This window comes from Scyliorhinus torazame, chromosome 13, assembly GCF_047496885.1.
Source record: "Scyliorhinus torazame isolate Kashiwa2021f chromosome 13, sScyTor2.1, whole genome shotgun sequence".
In the NCBI taxonomy this organism is placed as follows: domain Eukaryota; kingdom Metazoa; phylum Chordata; class Chondrichthyes; order Carcharhiniformes; family Scyliorhinidae; genus Scyliorhinus; species Scyliorhinus torazame.
Window position 1 is genome coordinate 181,461,418 of NC_092719.1, and position 22,321 is coordinate 181,483,738.

At 41.8% G+C, this 22,321-nt stretch overlaps 1 protein-coding gene across 4 annotated transcripts in view; it reads left to right on the plus strand.

Moving 5' to 3' along the window:
- The window catches only part of ptpdc1a (protein tyrosine phosphatase domain containing 1a), a 284,748-nt gene that overhangs the window by 106,190 nt on the left and 156,237 nt on the right, over positions 1-22,321 (plus strand). For 2 of the 4 annotated variants that reach the window (XM_072472523.1, XM_072472525.1), the window contains exon 3: positions 20,571-20,660. The exons of 1 other annotated variant lie outside the window; for it this stretch is intronic. In XM_072472523.1, coding sequence (XP_072328624.1) covers positions 20,579-20,660 — 82 coding nt within the window. In that variant the 5' untranslated portion in view covers positions 20,571-20,578. Of the gene's footprint in view, positions 1-18,602; positions 18,729-20,570; positions 20,661-22,321 lie in introns of all 4 variants that reach the window. One more of the 4 variants, XM_072472524.1, reaches the window with a different exon arrangement.

Below are 22,321 nucleotides of genomic sequence, written 5' to 3' on the forward strand. Positions count from 1 at the left end.
ATAAATGAGATAAGGGTTATCAATAAAAGGAACTCCCCTCCCATAACCACAAGAATTATAACACAATGACAAAAAGGGATAAAACAGTGCACACACTACCATAAGACATAGAAGCAGAATGAGGCCCCACTCATCGGGTCTGCTCCGCCATTCAATCATGGCTGATATTTTTCTCATCCCCATTCTCCTGTCTTCTCCCCATAACCCCTGATCCCCTTGTTGTGCAAGAACCTATCTATCTCTGTCTTAAAGACACTCAGTGATTTAATTACATTTCACATATCGACTCAATATGATTTTTGCTGGAACAGGATAACAGACTACACTCACCTCGTGCTCCCATCTTGCATGCCCTTTCAGGAGAAAAAAACAACAATAAATAATCAACAACAAAATTACAATGGAGTAACGTTAAGGATTATAGAAGAATTGCAGGATTGTGACACCATCCATGTTGCCTGAGAAGGGTGACGCCAAGACAAGATAAATGAACACTCCTCAGAATCTCTCAAGGATTCCGATGAAGGAAGCACTTCCTCCACTTACACTGTGTTGCCACTCTGGCGACCAAGCGACCCACAGCCTAGTTCCTGGGGGGGGGGGGGGGGGGGGGGCGGCGGGGGGAGGGAGGATGAGAGACCTGACCCACTCAGCCACCTCCAATCTCTTGTGCCAAACATTGAGGATAGGATAATATAGGCCTAGTGTCGGGGGGACCAAACGGGCCACAGCCCTTGAAGATCGGATACTCTATGCTCTACTGAGCTCCAGCTCAAAATGAAGATTACTAAAGCATGGCAGCCAATCTTCAAACTCAATTGAGAACTCGCCTCCGACTTCTCACCAGGTACCGGGCTCATGGACAAACCTTTCTCGGCCCCTATCTCCTGAACCCGACAGGATAAACAACATGCAGTGCAGCAGGATCTCAATGTCTTGAAGATGGGCACTTAACCAGGGAAAGTGCTTTTCCAAATGCAAGGACTTTCATGTGCCTCCACCATTCTCTCGGGATACCTCTAAAATCATCAAAGTGAGCTCTAAAGACCTGTACCATGGAGCCAAGACCTTCACCCAGGACACCATTTTCAATGGCAGCGATCAACAGGACACACACAGCACCGTCGAGGCGAAACCCCGCTCACCAGTTTGGCTGCACAGAAGATAATTTGTGCGAGTTTAAATCTCCAGTTTCCTCTGGAGATATCAATGCATCTCGTTTAAGAGGCAATTGGTGAATACAAAAACTGCTCTTCAGAAAGGAAACTGGCACAGAGGATGGATAGCATAAATTAATATCGAAGGTAAATGCTTGGCCCATGCCAATGACTGTATAACTAATCTGAGTGACATTCCAAGAAATAAGAGATGTCAGAATGATCAACAACCAACATATCCTGATTAGCTGCACCTTTCACGGTGCTACATCTTTGGCATACCTTCCTGGCAGTGACAGTGGGTAGTCTTCATGGCTCTTGAGTCACCAGAAAGGATAGCGTTATTTGCAGATATACAAGTAGAATCGGGGTGGTGCATCACGTCATGATGTTTAGCTGCAGCTGCAGGCCCAACTCCACCTACTTGCAGATCTGCTGCAGTGGCGGCCATGGCAACGTTCTGTAGAATGGTTCACAGGGTCACCCTACTTGCGATCACTTTACGCAGCACCAGTTCCACGTCTGGCACAAAATGGGGGCTTGGGCTGGTCTGCTCATCACTTAGCTGCAGATTTATGTGTAAACGTTGAATTTGCTTTCCTCATATTTATTCAGCACTTTTCTTTAGTGTTTTCCTTCAACCTTGGCAAAACCTTTAATGGGCTGGCTCAATTTTCAGTTTCCTGCTGCCTGTATATTTCTGTCACATTAAAGCTATGTGTAATTACATAAATGGCTGACTTCGGAGAGTTAAGTACTAACTGTACATTCTCATACCAAAGAGATTTGCAATAGCTTTTAATCATATGGAATGGACTTGCATCAATAATGTAATTGGACATGTAGATTCAAAGCAGTACATAAGTTTTGTAAGCTCTGTCCGCTGTTATTTTTCCAGAATCTGGATCAATGTTATACAATGCATTTCCAGCCATGTAAACGTTCCAATGACATTACGGGGAGGTGGTGGCATAGTGGTATTCTCGCTGGACTAGTAATCCAAAGACCCAGGATAATGATCTGGGTTTGAATCCCACCAGGGCAGGTGATGGAATTTAAACTCAATAAAATATCTGCAATTAAAAGTCTAATGATGACCATTGTCGATTGTCGTAAAAACCCATCTGCTTCACTAATGTCCTTTAAGGAAGGAAATCTTCCGTCCTTACCTGGCCTGGCCCACACAGTAGCACAAGTGGATAGCACTGTGGCTTCACAGCGCCAGGGTCCCAGGTTCGATTCCCCGCTGGGTCACTGTCTGTGCGGAGTCTGCACATTCTCCCCGTGTCTGCATGGGTTTCCTCTGTATTTAAACCTCACCACTATTCTTAGAATTCTTAGGTTTCCCCTTTACGGAACAAGGGTCAAGAGATTCTAAATGGTGGACAGGGATTCACCCCCCCCCCCCCCCCCCCCCCCCGATTCCTATGCAGACTTACTAACGGGTGCTATTACGGTCAAACTAGTGTTTCAAGTTATTCCCGGGGATAACCCGTATCTTCATAGAAGAATTTTACTTCTACTTACTAATCTACTTACCACCTAGTAGCCTCGATCCTGGGTCCCGCGTTGCTAGATAAGTAAAGTAGACTTTTGTAATAAACCACTGTTTCAGGTTTAAACTTTAAGCTATTTTATTTTTTCTTTTAAAAGATAAAATCACTGTGTTTACAGAAAAATAAAAAGATCTTGCTTCTGGATTCTCCTGATCGGTTGATCAGACCTTCCTGGGCCTCCCCGACAATCTCTCCTTTATGTGCTGGTCTCCTCCCGGTTGATCTACGGTTCTGCTCGGCTTTCGTCTCCTGCCGGTCCCATGTACTGAAATCACCCTGCAGGCTGAGAGTGAGTGCCTGGCTGGGGGCGATCTAGGATATATTTCACCTTTAAAACAGCTTTGCTGATTACATGACATTATTCTAAAGTATTTTCTTCTGCTCCTGATCGCAATACTTTTCCTGTCCATGTGATTCTACATCAAGTCCTCATAATATCATGAGAGGGCCTTCATGTGTTGATCTCCAAATTTCTTTCTCTGTCAGTCTGGCCTCAATAAAAGTTGAGACGGATTCGCACGTAAACAGAAGTTATTTATTTAGCTTGCAAGCTTAATCATCTTACAGAATGTAACAGGACGTCCTGCCTCTTACACTCCAGAAAACGACTGAACTACCAGACAAAGGGATCTCTGCAAAATCAGTTCAAATGGTATCAAGTTTCACATACTCGACGGACATAGGTCAGCCTAGGTCCCTCCTGACCTGTTCGATCTATTCTGATTGGCTCACTTCCAATCCCTTTCTCTGGCCCCTATCAATGAAGCATCACCCTCATAGACACACCTCTTCCTGCTTTTTCCATGCGGTCTCAAATTCCTTTGTCCCTAACTGCAAAAATCAAAGTGGCTTATTTCTACATTACATTAACTAGTAACTCTAAAGTAACTATTTTATATCACATTCGTCATTCCCTCCTTTTATCATTCCATGATAACCGAACTATCCAACCTATAGCTACGGTTCCTCATCTAAAAAGATTCGTCGCTGCATTTCCAATTCCTGTCTTAGCCCCCCTTCATCTGCTTCACCCTCATGGATTTTAACAGTTAAATTTTTTTCTCGGTGATTGGGGCGGTGATCTGATCCAGTGCACCCAGCATTCTACCCATCACACATTTAAGGATGGCCAGACCCACAAAGATGCAGCCGATAGCTACCACTAGATACATGGCCATATTTATCAACCAGTCCTTCCATCCTCCAAATCCCCAGTTACCCCAAGAGCCAGGATCCTGCATCCCGTCCAAGTGATCCCGTATGCGATCCATAAATTTAGTGATGTTAGCGGTCAAGTCTTGAACACCCATAATACACTTGCCCTGTACTATGGCGCATACCCCACCCTCACGGGCCAGAAGATAGTCAAGAGCATACCGGTTCTGCATTGCAAACAACCGTAGCTGAGACAACTCCTTAGTTATTGCCCCGAGGGCTCCCAAGGTTTCATTTCCCAAAAGGGTAAGGCCGCAAATAAAATAATTCCGATCACTAACAGCCAAGGAACCCCCCACACCTCCCAGTGTCAATACGCTCAGAATGCCCCACCCGGCTGAGTGGCCCCGGTTGGGTGCAAGAACCTGAGGTTTTTTCCAGTTCTCGCAAAATTCAGCAGAGACTGCCCGGCGTGCTAACTGATTATGCAGGTTCCACGCCGAAGGGCAGGGGACTGTGGTAGGGACTAGAGTCCCTATAGCAATTCGGCGGGGAAATGGGGGTGACAAAACGTTGGTCGCCGTACCATTAAATAAAAAGTAGTATCCTTGTTCCGTGTGGAGACTAGCATCACAATCAGTATATCGGTTGCGTAAGGACCTCCCAGTAGCCCAGTTTATCCAATTTTGAAATGCCCATTCGGGCCGCCCAGCAATGCGGAAAGCCCTATTCCCGACAGTGATATGAGAGACATTCGCCCAGCCACAAAGGAGCTGGAGGCCAGCGTTCAATGGAACGCAAGTGGTGCTATAACAAACGCATTGGCCAGACGCCTGGGTGATATGGCACCTCCTGTCCGTACAGGTGGGAAACAGACATGTTATATTTGTGTCCACCTCTACCAGCAAACAGCCATATCCTTCACTGCTGAAGCAATTCTCGTACGACCGGGAATCCCTATTGGGAGTGAAGTGGCTAGGTATGTACGCCCTCCACCGTCGCAGCCTATCGTACTGTGAATGGGAATTATCCCGAGGGAGGGGAAGGCAAATAGCCGGTGGTGCTGAATCCGGATCGTAAGGAAGAGTGACTTGCTCGGGCAATGGCTCGGAACGCTGACAATGAACCACCGTTTGGGGAGTGCCCCAAAGCGGTGAAACAGAAAATAACCTAGACACCGCTGCGGGGTTTGGGTAGCAGACAACCCGTCCCTGGCCATACAGACGGTGGTAAATCTGGTAGAAGAGATTCATACTACCCGGGTTTTCCTCAGTTTGGCCTTTAATTAACTTAAGTGCATCTCCCGGTAACCTACGTTCTAGCTGTACTTCCCTTCTCACACGCCCCGTCCTCTCTCTAGTCCCTTTCTCTTTCTCATGGTCTCTTCCTACACTCTTCTGACAGCTTGATGTTACCTTTATTGTACCACTTTTAACACATCCAAAATCAAATTTACATGTATTCCAAAAACAAGGCAATGTCCATATAATGTTCCCTTCCCATCGCCGGGACCGGTGCAGCTGCTTCATGACTCCCGCATTCTCCTTAACTTTGATGACCTTCCATGAGTCGATACCATGTCCTCGTATATGGGGGCAGTGAAGAACATCACCTGTGCATAGGTGATGTATCCTTGTAGATTGGTTGGGGCTACACAGATACATAATATTCCCCTTTTCCATGTCCATCGCCAATAACACGCCAAGCGAAGTGAGGCCAAATATCAGACAGACGATGCGTAGCCACTCCATCATGCTCCACACCTGTAAAATAGCACTGGAGAAGGGAGGCAGGTTAGTATCCGACCTTTTACAGTAGTGGAGATGGGCTCAATTTACAGTGATGTAGGTGGACCCAAGCACTTCGCCCCTCCACTTTAACTGCTGTGGGGGTGGCAAGGAGAACTTGGAAGGGCCCGTCCCATCGCGGCTCCGACCCCTTCCTAGTCCAATTTTTGACCATTACATAACTACCGGGCTGGACTGAAAGTGAGCTAGGTACTGGGGGCAATGGCTGGTGAGCCGCGCGGACCTGACCATGGAGTTCCTTGAGCACTTGCGTAAGGGCCAGAACATAGGTGGTCATTTCCTCAGTCATCTGATGAAACTGAACCCGTCTGGGAACCTGCAGGCTCCAGGGAGTTCTAAGAGGCCTGCCATAGAGAATCTCGGCGGGAGAGAGCCGGGCTGGTCCCGCAGGTGTAACCCGCAGCTGGAAGAGGGCAACGGGGAGCAACTTAAGCCATGTCAGTCCCGTGTCTGCTCTTAATTTAGCCAATTTAGTTTTGAGGGTCTGATTGTGTCTTTCAACCAACCCGGCTGCCTGCGGTCTGTAAGCACAGTGTAACTGCTGGCGTATGCCCAACTGGGAGCAAAACTCCTTGTTAATTTGTCCAATAAAATGAGGCCCATTATCAGAACTTAACTGAGCTGGTATACCGTACCGGGGAATGATTTCCCTCATCAAGACTTTAACCACAGTAGCAGCTTTACTATAGATAGTCGGATACGCCTCAACCCATCTGCTGAACACATCCACAATGACCAAAACATATTTATAACATTGACACCTTTCCAACTCAATGTAATCCATTTGGAGCGTCTCAAAGGGACCACTGGGCAACGGGGTTTGCCCCTTCCCACAAGGGATACCTTTTCCGGTGTTATATTGCTGACAAATCAAACACCGATTACTGATACTTTGGGCCAACCCCTGCATTTTAGGGTGCCACCAAGTGTCCAGCAACAAATCACTAGTCCCCCGAGCCCCACAATGAGTTGCAAAGTGTACACATTCGATGACCCATAAAGCCAGTACATCAGACATACAAGTCTGATGTGCAGGCGTGGTCCATAAAGAGGAAACAGAATCATATGTACAACCTAACCGTTTCCACATTTGTTTATCACTCTCAGGAGCGTCCTCCTGTAACCTTATGACGTCTTGGATGGTTGGCATTGGCTTGTCAGAAGCAGACACATTCATAGTAGATCGTTTAGTCTGACTTAACATTTTAGGCACCATCACTTGCTGAATTTGTGCGGCTGTGCGCGCTGCACGATCTGCTCGTTCATTACCAACGTCAACTGGGGTTGTACCATTCGTGTGGGCAGCGCATTTAATAACGGAAATCTGCGCTGGCAGAAGGAGGGCCTGCAGTAGGTCATTAACTAAACCCCGGTGGGATATTTGACCACACATAATCATGTCAGGTTGTTCTGACGAAATGTCACTCAAATCGCCCCTTATTGTGGTAGTTTCCTGAATCAAGGCTAAACAGTCATGGCCAGGTGCGTCTTCATGGACAGGGGGACCACTAAGAAAACAGGCTGGATTGATAGTGGTACAGTATTTAAATGTCAGACGTGGATTGTTCAAAAGGTATATCTCATACCTATTCTGACGAGCTGCGGTAAGATGCTGACCATTCGCCCCATATCCCTGGCATGGTACTGGTCATGGACCTGACGTGTAATATGAGGGCTTACCGAAGCTGACTGTGGCCATAAATGTGGTGATATTGTAACAAAATCGGCTGTACCTTCTAACATCAGGCTGTACCTTCTTTTCCTGTGACTGTGGCTGTAACCTTGACTGGCCATTCGGTCTCAAGTAATGGCCAGTATTTGTCCTCCAACTCCCTGTTTCGTCCAGTTCTGTCATAGGCCAGGGTAACGTGATGCAGTGATAGTGGCTGTTCAATGTCTAACGTCCACCACTGGGGGGTGATAGAAATATAGCACTGTTGTCTCATCCTCCTCTTCGCTGATCCACCCACCCAAAGTCACTATATTGGAGCTCCTGCTGGTAAACTACCATTTCTGCCGCTTGTTGGGATCGCAGATCATCCTTTTTCATTACATACTCAGTCTTAACCTTTGTAACTGAGCCTCCTTCTTGGCCTACACCCTCCTTCCAGTAAAATCTGACTGCCCTTGCCATCTGGGAAGGGTCGTTCTCTGTCCAATTCATGTTATTACATTTCACAGCAGTAACCACAGAAGGTGGTAGGCAATGCATTAACATAGCACAGTATTGAGGGGAATTCTGACCATTTTGATACAGCAAATCGCCTGACTGCCCCCGGTAGATTTCATTAAAACGCCCCAGACATTCCTATGGCTAATCAATCTTCCTAGGTTTTAGGTCTAAGATAACAGAAAGATTTATGGGCCTTTGAAATGTGCTATTCAACGCATTCAAGATCTGTGTCCTTCTTTTCTCTATTTGCTCTCTTTTTTTTTTAAAACTTAAAAATGTTTGAAAATTCAAATTGAATTACTGCAACTTGCAAGCTTAGCTCTGATCTCAACTCAGAACTAAATTTACAATTTGCTTAACACAAACTTGTATAACATTTACAACTTAATTATTTCTTTATCTTAACAATTTTTTCTTTTAACAAGTTTTTTTTTCTGTTACATACACATAAGTATTAGCAAAATCAACTATCATAAGTATTAGCAAAATCAATTATCATCTTCAGATTGACACTTTTTAATATGGTGTCCATGATCTTCTTTAAGTTTCTATTAATCTCCAGATAAAATGAGATAAACCTTATTTCAAGTAAGTAAAATTTAAGATTCTGGCAATTTCAATCAATTGCTTTCGAAAATAATAACTTTTATCAAAGAGGTAGAGAAACCCACTGGTTTCCTTTAATTAATTCAAAACGTAACTTTGCTGGTGTTCACTGACTCAAAGGAAAGGTATCCGATTACACTGCAGACTGTTATCTCAAGGCCTGAGTGAGAAGCACTGTCTGTTTTCAACTCCGCCTGCTGCTGTTAACCCTTTGAGAGACTTCTGCTTCAACCTCACAATCTCAACTAGACCTCGGAACTTTACAGTCCAAGGAGACAATTTTAGCTTAATCAACTATATATTTAAAACACTCACACATAGAGTTGAACCATCTTCAGATTTAAAAACAGTTATACTGGACTGAACCCCCATCTATTGAAGTCCCATCAGCCCCTGAACCCATATAATAGACTGAACCTTTATTATTTAAAGTCCCATCAGCCTCTGAACCCCGATAATAGACTGAACCTTTATTATTTAAAGTCACATCAGCCTCTGAACCCCGATAATAGACTGAACCTTTATTATTTAAAGTCACATCAGCCTCTGAACCCCGATAATAGACTGAACCTTTATTATTTAAAGTCCCATCAGCCCAAAACCCTAACCCAAGCCGAAACAACAATATGAAATCCCATCAATTAAAGTGCTAATCCCCAGACTGACCTGTGATTTCGTCGAGGCGGTCTTTCTGTGCCAACCGCGAGTGACCAGACTAATCAGACGATAAGAAGAGGGGAACAATCAATGCTGGTCGTTTTCCATTTCTACATTGAGGGCCCTTTGTTCCCGTCCTCCTGTTCATAATCAGTCTAATTCTGATTTCGCAGTTGGAACAGGATCGCCCAGAGAAATCCCGGTTTTCGGCACCAAATGTTGATCTCCAAATTTCTTTCTCTGTCAGTCTGGCCTCAATAAAAGTTGAGACGGATTCGCACGTAAACAGAAGTTATTTATTTAGCTTGCAAGCTTAATCATCTTACAGAATGTAACAGGACGTCCTGCCTCTTACACTCCAGAAAACGACTGAACTACCAGACAAAGGGATCTCTGCAAAATCAGTTCAAATGGTATCAAGTTTCACATACTCGACGGACATAGGTCAGCCTAGGTCCCTCCTGACCTGTTCGATCTATTCTGATTGGCTCACTTCCAATCCCTTTCTCTGGCCCCTATCAATGAAGCATCACCCTCATAGACACACCTCTTCCTGCTTTTTCCATGCGGTCTCAAATTCCTTTGTCCCTAACTGCAAAAATCAAAGTGGCTTATTTCTACATTACATTAACTAGTAACTCTAAAGTAACTATTTTATATCACATTCGTCACATGTAAACCTGACCTTGGTCTGCCAGCTTACTGGAAGGGAAGTTTCCTTGTTAATTATACTGGGGCATTCCAGTCTTTCATTCCCTTATCTTTTGGAAGTATTGTATTTTCTTGTACTCTTAAATGTTTCAAATTATTCAAAATTAAGATTCTGATAATTCCAATCAACTGCTTGCTAAACTAATTAACTTCTATTAAAGGGTATAAAACTCATCCTCTTTATTTAACTTAAAACTTAATTTTTTATAAGAATTTCTTGAACTAAAGATAAGTTGCAGCATGAACTGCTTCCTTATCTCAAGGCCTGTGTGATAATGGCTGTCTGCTTTCTAAAGAACCTTTGTCTGCAGTTAACCCTTCGAGCGCCTTCTGCTATTTCATTTTAGCATTTCATTACATTTACTTTTATGGGATCTTTTCTGTTACTTTGCTTTTTCTCAAGTTTCTTGGGTTTTTTTTCCATCAGTCCTTCATGTTTCAAATCTTTCTCAACACACCCTCTTGACATTTGAAACATGACCCTATTCTTCTTTAATTCTCTTCCCCCTTAATCATTTCTTACTGTCTTATATCCCAGATCATTATTGTCCATATTTTCATGTCCTGTTTAAAACGACGTTCAAATGAATCCATTGCTCTTACCAGTGTCGATAGGCATGTTATCCTTAATTCAATCACCGTGAACCATAGTGGTGGCTATCCAGAAAGGTAACACAATAGCTAATCCCGCGTGTCATAACACCTCCAAAGCATATTACCTCATTGGGGTGGCAGCACCGTAGACGCTTTCTCGTGTCCCTTAGAAACAGCACGCCACTCAGTCCATCAGTAACCAAAAAGGTCTTTTGTCTATCACTGGCAGCCTAGTGTCCCATTCTCTCTCCATCCAAATTGCTTTCCGTATTTCATTAGTATTGTGAATCACTGTATCATCCACTTTTTCCCTGTCTCATTACTTTAAAAGGTTCCACCACTCCTGCTTCTGGCCCTAACTTTCTCTCATTGACTTCTAACATCATTCTGAACCAATTACATCTGACACCCTTTGGAGTACATGAGATGATAACTTTTTGCCATGTTTCCTTCAGATCCCCTTTTTCCGTTAACAATTCCCTTATAATATGCAGCGTATATTTGCCATTAAAACATTTGCTACATAACAAGCCGAGAGCGGTTACAACCCCGCCTCTATTACATATGCAGGTACATTTAATACATTCATTATTACGCGGTATAACCCAATCAATCCCTCTCTCCATACTTCGAACCATCACCTTGTCCTTTTCCAGACAAACCTCGAGTTCCTCCTGTTTTCAAATACAAAGCCAACAAATAAGTCTCATCTTAACATTTTGTTCATCTCTTAACCACACGAGTAGCACGTGTGTTATATCATTAAGCATTTTTAGTAATTATCACAATCTTAACAACAGTCAAAATAATATAATAGTGACACACTCCTGAAAGGCTCTATTCAAGTGCTTTACAAAACTCCGCACTTGTTTACAAAACAAGCAAAATACCCATGATATGTTAACAACATCATTCTTATTCGTGACGTTGTGATCAGGTAAGTTTTTAACACACACTCAACTAACTATCAACATTATACTTTTATTTACTCCCCTTTATTGAAATATTCACACAGTTTAGAAATATCCTTCCTCCTTGTAATTGCCAATCAATTTCTGGACCGTCACACGCACCCTCATCTACATTAACACTGAAATTCTCTAGCTGGTCCATGTTATGCGAAGGTTTGCCACCTGTCGTATGCAACCCTGTTAGATTTTGTTTTGCTGCAATTGTCTAGAAACTTAGCAACTTTCATTCACAGACCACATGCTGTCTTTATCATGACTTATAGCCTAGTATCATTTCATTGTATTCAGACCCTAACCCAGTTGCATTTTACAGACTCATTTGTCTAATATTCCTTCCTAATCAATTAGTCACCTCCCAATCCAAACTGTCCTAACTCCCTCTTGTTATTAAACAATAAACATAGTGATACTTTCCCCTTCTCTCCCTGTCTATTATATAACAGTCTTTAATAACATACATAACATTTCTTTCTTAGCAATTACAGTTCTTTAATGCAATATTGTATGCTGCATTGGTTATAATATTAAAAGTTGGTTATAAAAAGAAAGTTTTGATACAAAGTTCCCGTTGTGCCATCAAGCTGCCATTTCTAAATGTTCTTAAGCTATTGTCATTAAGCATGTTGGTGCCTCGTCAGTCACCGCTATCCGCCGAGACCCTTAATAATTTCACTGCGTAGCATGTGTCCCATGGAGACTGCAGATCATCCATCCCTTGATGTCATGGACACACGTCCAGCCAGTGATGTGTGACCGGATGTCTCACTGTTCGGTGATAATTTGATATCTCAAATCTCTTAGATATGTAGTCAGTTTTATTAATTTTCTTTCCTTCCGCCGAGCGATTTTTTTTGCAACATTTGCAACATAAGTTTTGACATAATTTTAAAATTCCCAATTTCCACAGCAATGCTGTAACTATTATTCCCCCTGCTATTGATACGAACAAGTACCAATTGTTTCGAATCCAGGTTAACATAGTCCAAAACCATTTAAATGGACTTGCTATAATTTTAATTGCTGTTTTAACTGTTTCCTTAATTTTTAAACCTACATCTACCAAATTGTTTCCCAAATTACTCCAGCTGGGGTAGTATGGGAGATGTTCTATTCCTGGCACACAAGTGCTAACTATTTTATTTGAGCTTGTCCTATTCCAAGTTCATCCCTTACACCATTCTTCTTCCTTGCAATCTTTCCATCCTTCCATTAACATTTAGTTGTCGTCTACCTGACACACTATTCCTGACCCTACGGTTCTGTCCAAATACCAAGTGGCTATTCCATCTTCCTTTTTGTATCTCCTTAACTTTATCCATGTCCACGTTCCATCCTTCACTCTAAAATATTCCTACTCTACTTACTTTTAATTTCTCTCCTCTAATGCCAATAATTCCTTCTATACTTGCTGTTCGTCCGGAAGTTTTTTGGTCCCAATCAATAGCTAACCCCCATTCCTCTCTATAATGTACCCATGGAAATGAATTGTTCAGTGCTATTTTTACTTTGCTCTTATCCTCAGGTCTGATTACCAACCACACTGGTCCTCTTGTTAAGATGGGAGCACAGGCAATGCCATGTAATCCATTCCTCCACTTCGCCTTTAAATCTGTCCACCAGGTTTTCATCTGGTTATCTGAACTTTTATCATTATTATTATTGTTATTGTTATTAGGATTAGGACTATTTAAGCCAAATTGTTGTGTGACTTCATCTTTGCTTATTACTTCATAACATGTCCCCCTATCTATTAATGTTACATTCCTTGTTATAGTGACTTCGTTCCGGCCTTCTAATCTATCCATTATTTCCTTTACCCATACCTGTTTTCACTTTAGTTAACTCAATTCTTCCTTCCTTCACCCATATATCACTAATGTTCCACCCTGTGAGATTATTTTTTAATTCACATAACTTCCTTTTATTGGTGGTTTCTGGCATTTCTTCCATCTATTTTGTTTCATTCTCCTATCTGTGGTTTTGTTTTGTAATGTATTTCCTTTCTTAACTTGCCCTTTCTCAGGGTCCCATTGAGTATCATTAGTTTTCCCCGAATACTGTCGAAAAATCTTTAATCTGTCTGATAGGTTTAGTACGTATCCCAGGCTGCTTGTAAGCGCTCCCCACATTCTACTGAACATGTTGTTACTGACACTGTTGCTTGATTCTAACATACTGCTGTTGAGCCCCACCTCCTGGATGTCCTGGAAATTAATGTTTTCTTCCGTTATATTTAAACATTTGTTTATTCTTATTTTTATTACACGTTCTATGTGATTCAATCTGGTGTCTATCTTTCCATCCCCCATTACTTCACTTGATTTTCCCATGATGATTAGCCATACTAATATTCCCAAACTAATTACTGTAAACCCCATTAATATTGTCGCCCCCCATTTTAACCAATCAAGCCTACTCCTAGTCCTAGCTTCTTCCATTCCTTCTTCAAGCTTGATCCTTATTTTTCTCTTGAGTGTAGTCCTCTTTCTCCGTCCCAACAAATGAATCTGTATTATTTTTTCCATCTGTAAAATCAAAAGAACAGGTTAAGGTTGGAGAGGGCCCTATTTCTTAATTTGTATCTTTCTATTCTTGTTTGGATTTTCCAGAAGTGCCCTCTCCAGGACTTCCGGATTTCCTTTGCCACCATCTCTTTCTTTTTTCTTTTTTAACTGGTTTGTTTTTCTGATCATTTGCGTACATCATACAATTAAGGCCTGTTAAGCCTCCTCCTCCTATCATTGCCCCCCTGAGTAAGATTCTAAGAATCTCAAATTCCTCCTCTTTTGCTCTCTCAGTGGTCCAATCAGGTCGAAACTTACCCTGATACATTTCTGGTATTGCTACTGCTTTTACTTCAATTTCTTTATTTCTGATTATGACAGGATTTTTATGAAAGGTAAGCACTGAACATGACATTTTTACTTTATCATCTGTCCTATCTATGCTGCTAACAGGTTTCAATTCACTGACATCCCACTCTACTGTACCATCTGATTCTAACATTGATTCCTCATCATCCTCTATCGCTAAAGTTTCATTTTTTTGCAGCTGTTTCTTGTATTGTTTTGCCACTTTAGATTCAGTTTTGTGTTCACTAGGAATTTGTATTATCTCTTCCATGCTTTCGCCATCAATGATTTTAACCAGATCAGAGCACACTTTACCCACTTGAGCAGCTGCCTGCTTCTGTCTGTGTCCAGACAAAATTAATGCATCAGCTTTATTTTCAAATGCAAATTCACACAGTACTTTAAGAATCCCGACTGGATCTCTCAGTTGCAGGGCTTTAGGTATTCTTACTAAAATTGAGACCCCTCCGTTCTGATAAGTCTCTCTTAACCAGGAGTTTTTTGCCTCTTTTATTCTTTTCCACTCTCGCCTCATTATATCATTTCTCTCGTCCATATTCCAGGGCAAGAGGATGACTTTAGTTGCCATTTTTCGGATTCCTAACTTCTGCTCCTGGTTGTCCCTTTCAGTTGCAATCTGAAATTAAAGATAAGTACCCTTTCTGGGCCCTATCCAAGGCTAACTAAGGCACTAACTTCCTGTTTTAGTTAAGGGTCGATTAGTTATTGGTTCTCTAAAGGTTTCTAGGCGCGCCCTATTCCTCTAGGATTTCCTCACAATCTGCCTTACTTTAAGGATGATTTATTTTTTGGCCTCTTTTTTACCAGTAATGGATGCAAGATTTTTAGTGCTGTCACTAAGATGTCTCACAGACTTTTACTCGGGATCAGTATCTTCTAGTATACTGATCTCCACACCCAACCTGAGTTTTATGTCCCCTCGATCCACAGAATATCCTTCCAAAAGTCAATCACACATGACTTTCCGAACTAAACTCGGCAGGTAAAGCTCGCCTCACACATAGACCAAATACTTCGAATAGTCCAGCCTTTGTGCCGGTTAGAAATTTCTAGTATTCTAACCGTTATTTGGGAACTAGAAACTTCTAATATTCTAGCTCCCACTCTGCTTAACTAGAAACTTCTAATATTCTAGGCCTCCACGCTGGGTGCCATGGAGTAATTTAAAACAACCCGCTGGGTCCTGATGCCCCACAAACTTTCAACTTTCAAAATGAACCACGTTTGGGCGCCATGTATTTAAACCTCACCACTATTCTTCGAATTCTTAGGTTTCAAGAGATTCTAAATAGTGGACAGGGATTCACACTCCCCGACTCCTATGCAGACTTACTAACAGGTGCTATTCAGGTCAAACTAGTGTTTCAAGTTATTCCCCGGGATAACCCGTATCTTCATAGAAGAATTTTATCTACTTATCACCTAGTCGCCTCGATCCTGGGTCCCGCGTTGCTAGGTAAGTAAAGTAGACTTTTGTAATAAACCACTGTTTCAGGTTTAAACTTTAAGCTATTTTAATTTTTCTTTTAAAAGATAAAATCACTGTGTTTACAGAAAAATAAAAAGATCTTGCTTCTGGATTCTCCTGGTCAGTTGATCAGACCTCCCCGACAATCTCTCCTTTATCTACTGGCCTCCTCCCGGTTGTTCTACGGTTCTGCTCGGCTTTCGTCTCCTGTCAGTCCCATGTACCGAAATCACCCTGCAGGCTGAGAGTGAGTGCCTGGCTGGGGGCGATCTAGGATATATATCACCTTTAAAACAGCTTTGCTGATTACATGACATTATTCTAAAGAATTTTCTTCTGCTCCTGATCGCAATACTGTTCCTGTCCATGTGATTCACATCAAGTCCTCATAATATCATGAGAGGGCCTTTGTGTAAACCCGACCTTGGTCTGCCAGCTTACTGGAAGGAAGGTTTCCTTGTTAATTATATTGGGGCATTCCAGTCTTTCATTCCCTTATCTTTTGGAAGTATTGTATTTTCTTGTATTCTTAAATGTTTCAAATTATTCAAAATTAAGATTCTGATAATTCCAATCAACTGCTTGCTAAACTAATTAACTTCTATTAAAGGGTATAAAACTCATCCTCTTTATTTAACTTAAAACTTAATTTTTTATAAGAATTTCTTGAACTAAAGATAAGTTGCAGCATGAACTGCTTCCTTATCTCAAGGCCTGTGTGATAATGGTTGTCTGCATTCTAAAGAACCTTTGTCTGCAGTTAACCCTTCGAGCGCCTTCTGCTATTTAATTTCAGCATTTCATTACATTTACTTTTATGGGATCTTTTCTGTTACTTTGCTTTTTCTCATGTTTCTTGGGGTTTTTTCCATCAGACCTTCATGTTTCAAATGTCACCGTTGCATTTTTCTCAACACCTCCCACAGTCCAAAGACGTGCAGGTTAGGTGGATTGGCCATGATAAATTGCCCTTAGTGACCAAAAACGTTAGAAGGGGTTATTGGGTTACGGGGATAGGATGGAAGTGAGGGCTTAAGTGGGTCGGTGCAGACTCGATGGGCCAAATGGCCTCCTTCTGCACTGTATGTTCTATGTTCTACAGCAATGTGATTGACTCTGAACTCAAGGGCAATTGGGGATGGCCAATAAATGCTCAAGGACAATTAGGGATGGCCAATAAATGCTGGCACAGCCTGTGATGCCCACATCCCATGAACAAATAAAATAAAAATTGTCAGTGACCATGGTCAGAGTGGAAAAAGCATTAGACACTGCTTGAAATCCATTCCTGTATAGCATTAATTTTCAAAATGGGGGTCGCGGCCTGTGGATAGGTCGCAGGATGGTGTAGAATGGGTCATCAAAAATGAACCCCAAGGATATCCTGACCCGTTTTTCTATTTTTTTCTCTAGGTAAATTCTCTGCAGTACAGTGTATGACCACATGAGGCTGATGTAGAAGCCGGTGTCTTGGACTTCTTGCCTCTCTGGGTCACAGTGTAGTTGGGCAGTTTGCAGTCCGAAATCTGTAAAATTCTCTTTGGGTGGCACTTCCTGCTACTGTGTTCCGCATCAGGATCTGTATTATTTCTTGAGTTCAGTGTGTTACTAAGAAACCCCATGCGTCCTTTATCATTCTCTGTGTTAACCCGGATGTACAGCCGCCTTCACCCCAACAAGCCCCTATGTCCACTCCTTCCGCTTCCAAATTGTCTCTCCACACCGGGGCTCTTGTCCTTCAAGAACACTCCATTTCTCATCACCTCCCCCGCTGTTATCCACCCCCTCGTCCAATGTACTCGTCCCCAAACATCTGCTGTCTATGCCATGCAGCTACGTGGACTCCATCAGCTGAATTGGTTCCTGTACCGCAAGGACTTTTACTTCTACCTTTATCGGGTCTTCAGTTGTTCGTCAAGAATGGCAATAGCTATACTCCTGTATACAGGAGCCGGTAAAATATTGCAAGTGTACGGAATGGAATGCGTCTGCACATTTTGCATATTGGTCAGCTGAGCTGTGCCCAGCATTGTGGGTTTTTTTTAGCATGTTTTCAGTCTGTTACATATTTACCTGGGAAACGGTACTGACAGGCGTCCAGTGACATTCTGTGTTCTTAGTTCAGCAGTTTAGGGCTCCTGTTTCTGAAGTGGAAGTTTTGAGTTTAATTTCCCATCCAAAGTCGTGTTAGGTTTTGAACAAGTGAACATGACGTTGTTAAAACTGTGTAATATTGAGCCTGTTAATTTTTCCAGCGTTTGCAGACAATTTTCCAAATGTTAACAATGGGTGTGAAGATATGAAATAATGAAATAATCCTAAATTACACCCTTAAGCAAGGTGTCAGGGTGGAGCTGTCATTTAAGGTTCAACAGCAGTTCAATTTACAATTTTACATTTAATAATACAGAAGTGCCAACAATGAGTGTGACACTTCTAAAAGTAACTGGAGAATCTTTTGTGAATATGGCGTGGGTTGCGAAAGTCGGTCATTCTGTAAATGTGGGTTACTGGAAAAAAAGTTTGAAAAACACTGCTGCATAGTGATTGGTTAGGATTGCTTTCAGCTGATACCGAGTTGAAATGACTGATGTGTTAGATTTTCTGAGCAACAGCAAAATTTGCCATCATCAGTATGGGGTGCCATCAACTGAGAACTTCTACAAGGAAGGATATCTGGAAATGTAATGCAGTGAACTGCAGAAGTTGTATACAGTTTTCTTGTATCCAATTCTTTCTTTCACCTTTATTGCTAGGATTTGTTAAATAAATAGAATAGAAGAAGCCCAAACTATCCTAATGCACTTTTATTGGGCCTGGACATCATGTTTAAGAAATTCCAAATCTAAGTAAAAGTTATAATTTTCATGCAGGTTTACAGGGTGGATTTGCTGTCGCAGATATTCGAACAACAATGTCAGGGCCCTCCTCATTCTTCAAGCTAAGCTATCCTCCTCATGTTATGCTCTGGATGTCCTTCCCTTCCGTCACCTGATCTGGTAAATAGATTAGTGCTTCTCTTTTGGTTGATTGCATCTATTCACTTTATTTTTAGCGTAGTTACAGTCACCGTGATCACCGTGATTAATGTAAATTTCACATTCTTGGGTGGAAATAATTGGGTGGGTAGTGTGCAGGGATAGGAAGGAAGGTTATACAAATGTACCATTAACAATGTTTAAGGTACTAATGTGCAGACAGTTCGTATTCAGTTCTGGTGTGTTCTGGCTGAGAATTCGGTCAATATAAAACTTCAATATAAACTTGCTCTCAATTTGGATTCATAAATTGTCCATCTCTACAATGGTGATTTGCATGGATTTAATGATTCAACAAAGGACATGCGTTAAGATGCTTTACAAAGGGGAAGAAAATGAACAAATGAATTGGTTAAAATGATGCAGAACTTTAGCAGGAAAAGGTGGGTTTTGAAAGTAATTTTGGAAATTCAGCTGAGAAATGGTAAAGTGGAGGGGATTAAGGAGGAAGTTTCAGATGGTAGAATTTCATCAAAGTTTTCAGTAGGTTGGGGATAGGGGGTGGAGTAGGGGGTGGGGGTGGGGGGGGGGCTAAGGATGTGGTTAGTGGGGGAAGGTTGAATGTACAGAAAGGAAATGGGAAGGGATATAGACCTAGAGAGGGTTGTAGAAGTAGGGTGGGTATGTTTGTTGAAGGAGCTGAAAATCGAAAAAGTATTTTAACTCCAATGCATAGGATGATGAGACTGCAGGACAGGTTATAGGTGATTGAATTTTGTGTAAGCATGCAAACTGGCAAGAAGATGCTTACAACAACTGACTCCAGAGGTATGGACAAGAACACTCAGGAAATTATTGGCAAGCAGCCAGTTTTTGATAGAATCGTAGAATTTACAGTGCAGAAGGAGGCCATTTGGCCCATCGAGTCTGCACCGGCCCTTGGAAAGAGCACCCTACTTAAGCTCATGCCTCCACCCTATTCCCGTAACCCAACCTAATCTTTTTTGGACACGAAGGGCAATTTATCACAGCCAATCCACCTAACCTGCACATCTTTGGACTGTGGGAGGAAACCGAAGCACCCGGAGGAAACCCACGCAGACACGGAGTTCAGACTCCACACAGGCAATGACCCAAGCCGGGAATCGAACCTGGAACCTGGAACTGTGAAGCAACTGTGCTAACCACCGTGCTACCGTGTTGCCCCACGGTAACTTTTGAAAGTTTAACACCACTATCATGCACACTTGCTTGTCCAGTGTGCTGTTTGAGCTATGGTTCAACTCTTTCTATTTACATCCGTAATTGGGTCACCATTTTTGATCATGCATTTCAAACTTTCTTCCCTCATTGTCTTGAGCTACTCAACAGGATCAGGCACAGATATTGTCATGTTCTGCCTACTTTACCAGAGTAACAATTCAGTTTCCACATTAGTCACCCTCGAGGTTTGTTTAAGTGTAAGTCTTGGTAGTTTTGTGCTATTGGCTCGTTTTCTGAAAACAGCTCAGTTAAGCCGTAGAAATCTCATGACATTGTTAAAAGGAATGATGCATGACATCACACGTCGTGGTCATGTTTTCCCTCTGTGCTTTACACCTAGGGATAAACACTTCCTGGTCAGAGCAGGCAAGGTGATTTGCCCAATAATATAGCATTTGTGGTAAAGGCTGTCTGTTAAATGATCATATGATTAAATCTGAAAAATGTATTTTTATTTAAAGTTTCCATCATTTTCCAGGATTTTCTGATTCAGTGAATATATAATGGAAAAGGTGATAGACAAAAGGTAGCATAGGAAGTCAAGACAGACAGAAAGCCTGTGAAGATATAATAAACTATAGATATATTATATTTCACCAGATACTGCCATGGCTACAAGAAGTTCCCTACATCCTGAACTGCCTTACTCTTCATTAGAACACAGGAGGTATATAGTAACTCCAGAAAAAGGTAAATTAAATTTAAAAGAATGTTTTAATAAACTAGCTTAGCCATTTTGGTACTGAAGTATCCAATTTTCTTTTTCCAGTTAAGGGGTAATTTGGCGTGACCAATCCATCTACCCTGCACATCTTTGGGTTGTGGGGGTGAGACCCACACAGACACTGGGAGAATGTGCAAACACCACATGGACAGTGACCCGGGGCTGGGATCCAACCTGGGTCCTCAGTGCCGTGATGCAGCAGTGCTAACCACTGCACCGCCGTGTGTCGCCCTTCCAGTTATTCAGTTTTGAGATATCCAGTTTTCCTTCTGTATAGTCTGCTTAACAATTTAAAATTAAATTCAGTTTAAAGGTTAATGGAGACAACAAACTTTTAACACAGCAAATAGTCATGATGCTAGCAAGATCAAGTGAATGTCCCAGGAGATACTTTTACAGTCTAGTTAGAACAATTAGCTCTATCCTTTGTTTAATCAACATGAATTATGTACTTTTGGAGTGAAATATGCTGAAAATACCCAAAGATAAGGGAGTTTTTGGTGGGGCCGAATGCTATAAAGAGTGTTTTTGATAACCATAAAAATAAGTTGCATTTATGTTTGACTTTTAGGGGTCGAAATATCTCTTGCAATTCACAGAGAGGAGTATAAATGCCACACCTCCATATGGATTAGGAGAGGTGACCAAAGGCTTTGTAGGGTGAAGAAATTGAGGTTGCACTACTGGTTCAGATGTTTAGTCTTAAAAAAACTTAAATACCTAATTTAAAAGTTTACAACACATTTCATGTCCAAAAAAGCTCTACCCACAGTGTAAGTTTTTCTCAAAGTTGGCTACATGATGGGCCCTAAAACTTGGCCTGATCAAGTAGAATGTTGAGCTAAATCTCTTTATCTTACTAGATTTTGCACTCAAGAGCCACATGCACACGCTCATTGAGCAAGCTGTACTTGTGCTAATAGTTCAAATTAGGAAGCGAGCGTCTATCATAAAAGTTAGTGTAGGCATGCCCCCAGGTTGTCAGTGTGAGTCAGCTTGTGCACTGAGTCATCTCAAACTCACTTATGCCATTTTAGTGCATTTGTGGGCATAGAGGATTATGGGCTAGGTCAACAAATCAATCTGTTTCAATTTTGGAAGTGTGTGTAATTATTTTCAGCCTGGCGATCCAATTTGACCTGTCATCATTGTTCATGTATGATTTTTCAGCTAGCATAAATATTCATAATTTACATAATAGTTCTACTGTCTGGGTATACAGAAAGCAGTTTTGGAAGGTTTGAAATGATTAAAATTCTCAATGTATTTTTTTCTCCTAGCAAGCGAAGTATGAATCTTCACTTAGAAGGCATAACTTTATCAAGGAAAGTCAACATGGATTTGTTGAGGGAAGATTAGGGCCGACTCTGATCCCTGGGTTGGATAGATTGTTCGATGAGGAGTTTGAGGAGACTGGGTCTATATTATCTAGAGTTTAGAATAATGAGAGGTGATTTCATTGAAATATACTTAATTCTTAAGGGCTCAAAAGGCAGATGCAGGAAGGATGTTTTCCCTGGCTGGGTGCTCTAGATCCAGAAGACATAGTCTCAGGATAAGAGGGAAGCCTTTGAGATGAAGAGGAATTTCTTCACTCAGAAGGTAATCTTTTGAATGTTCTACCTCA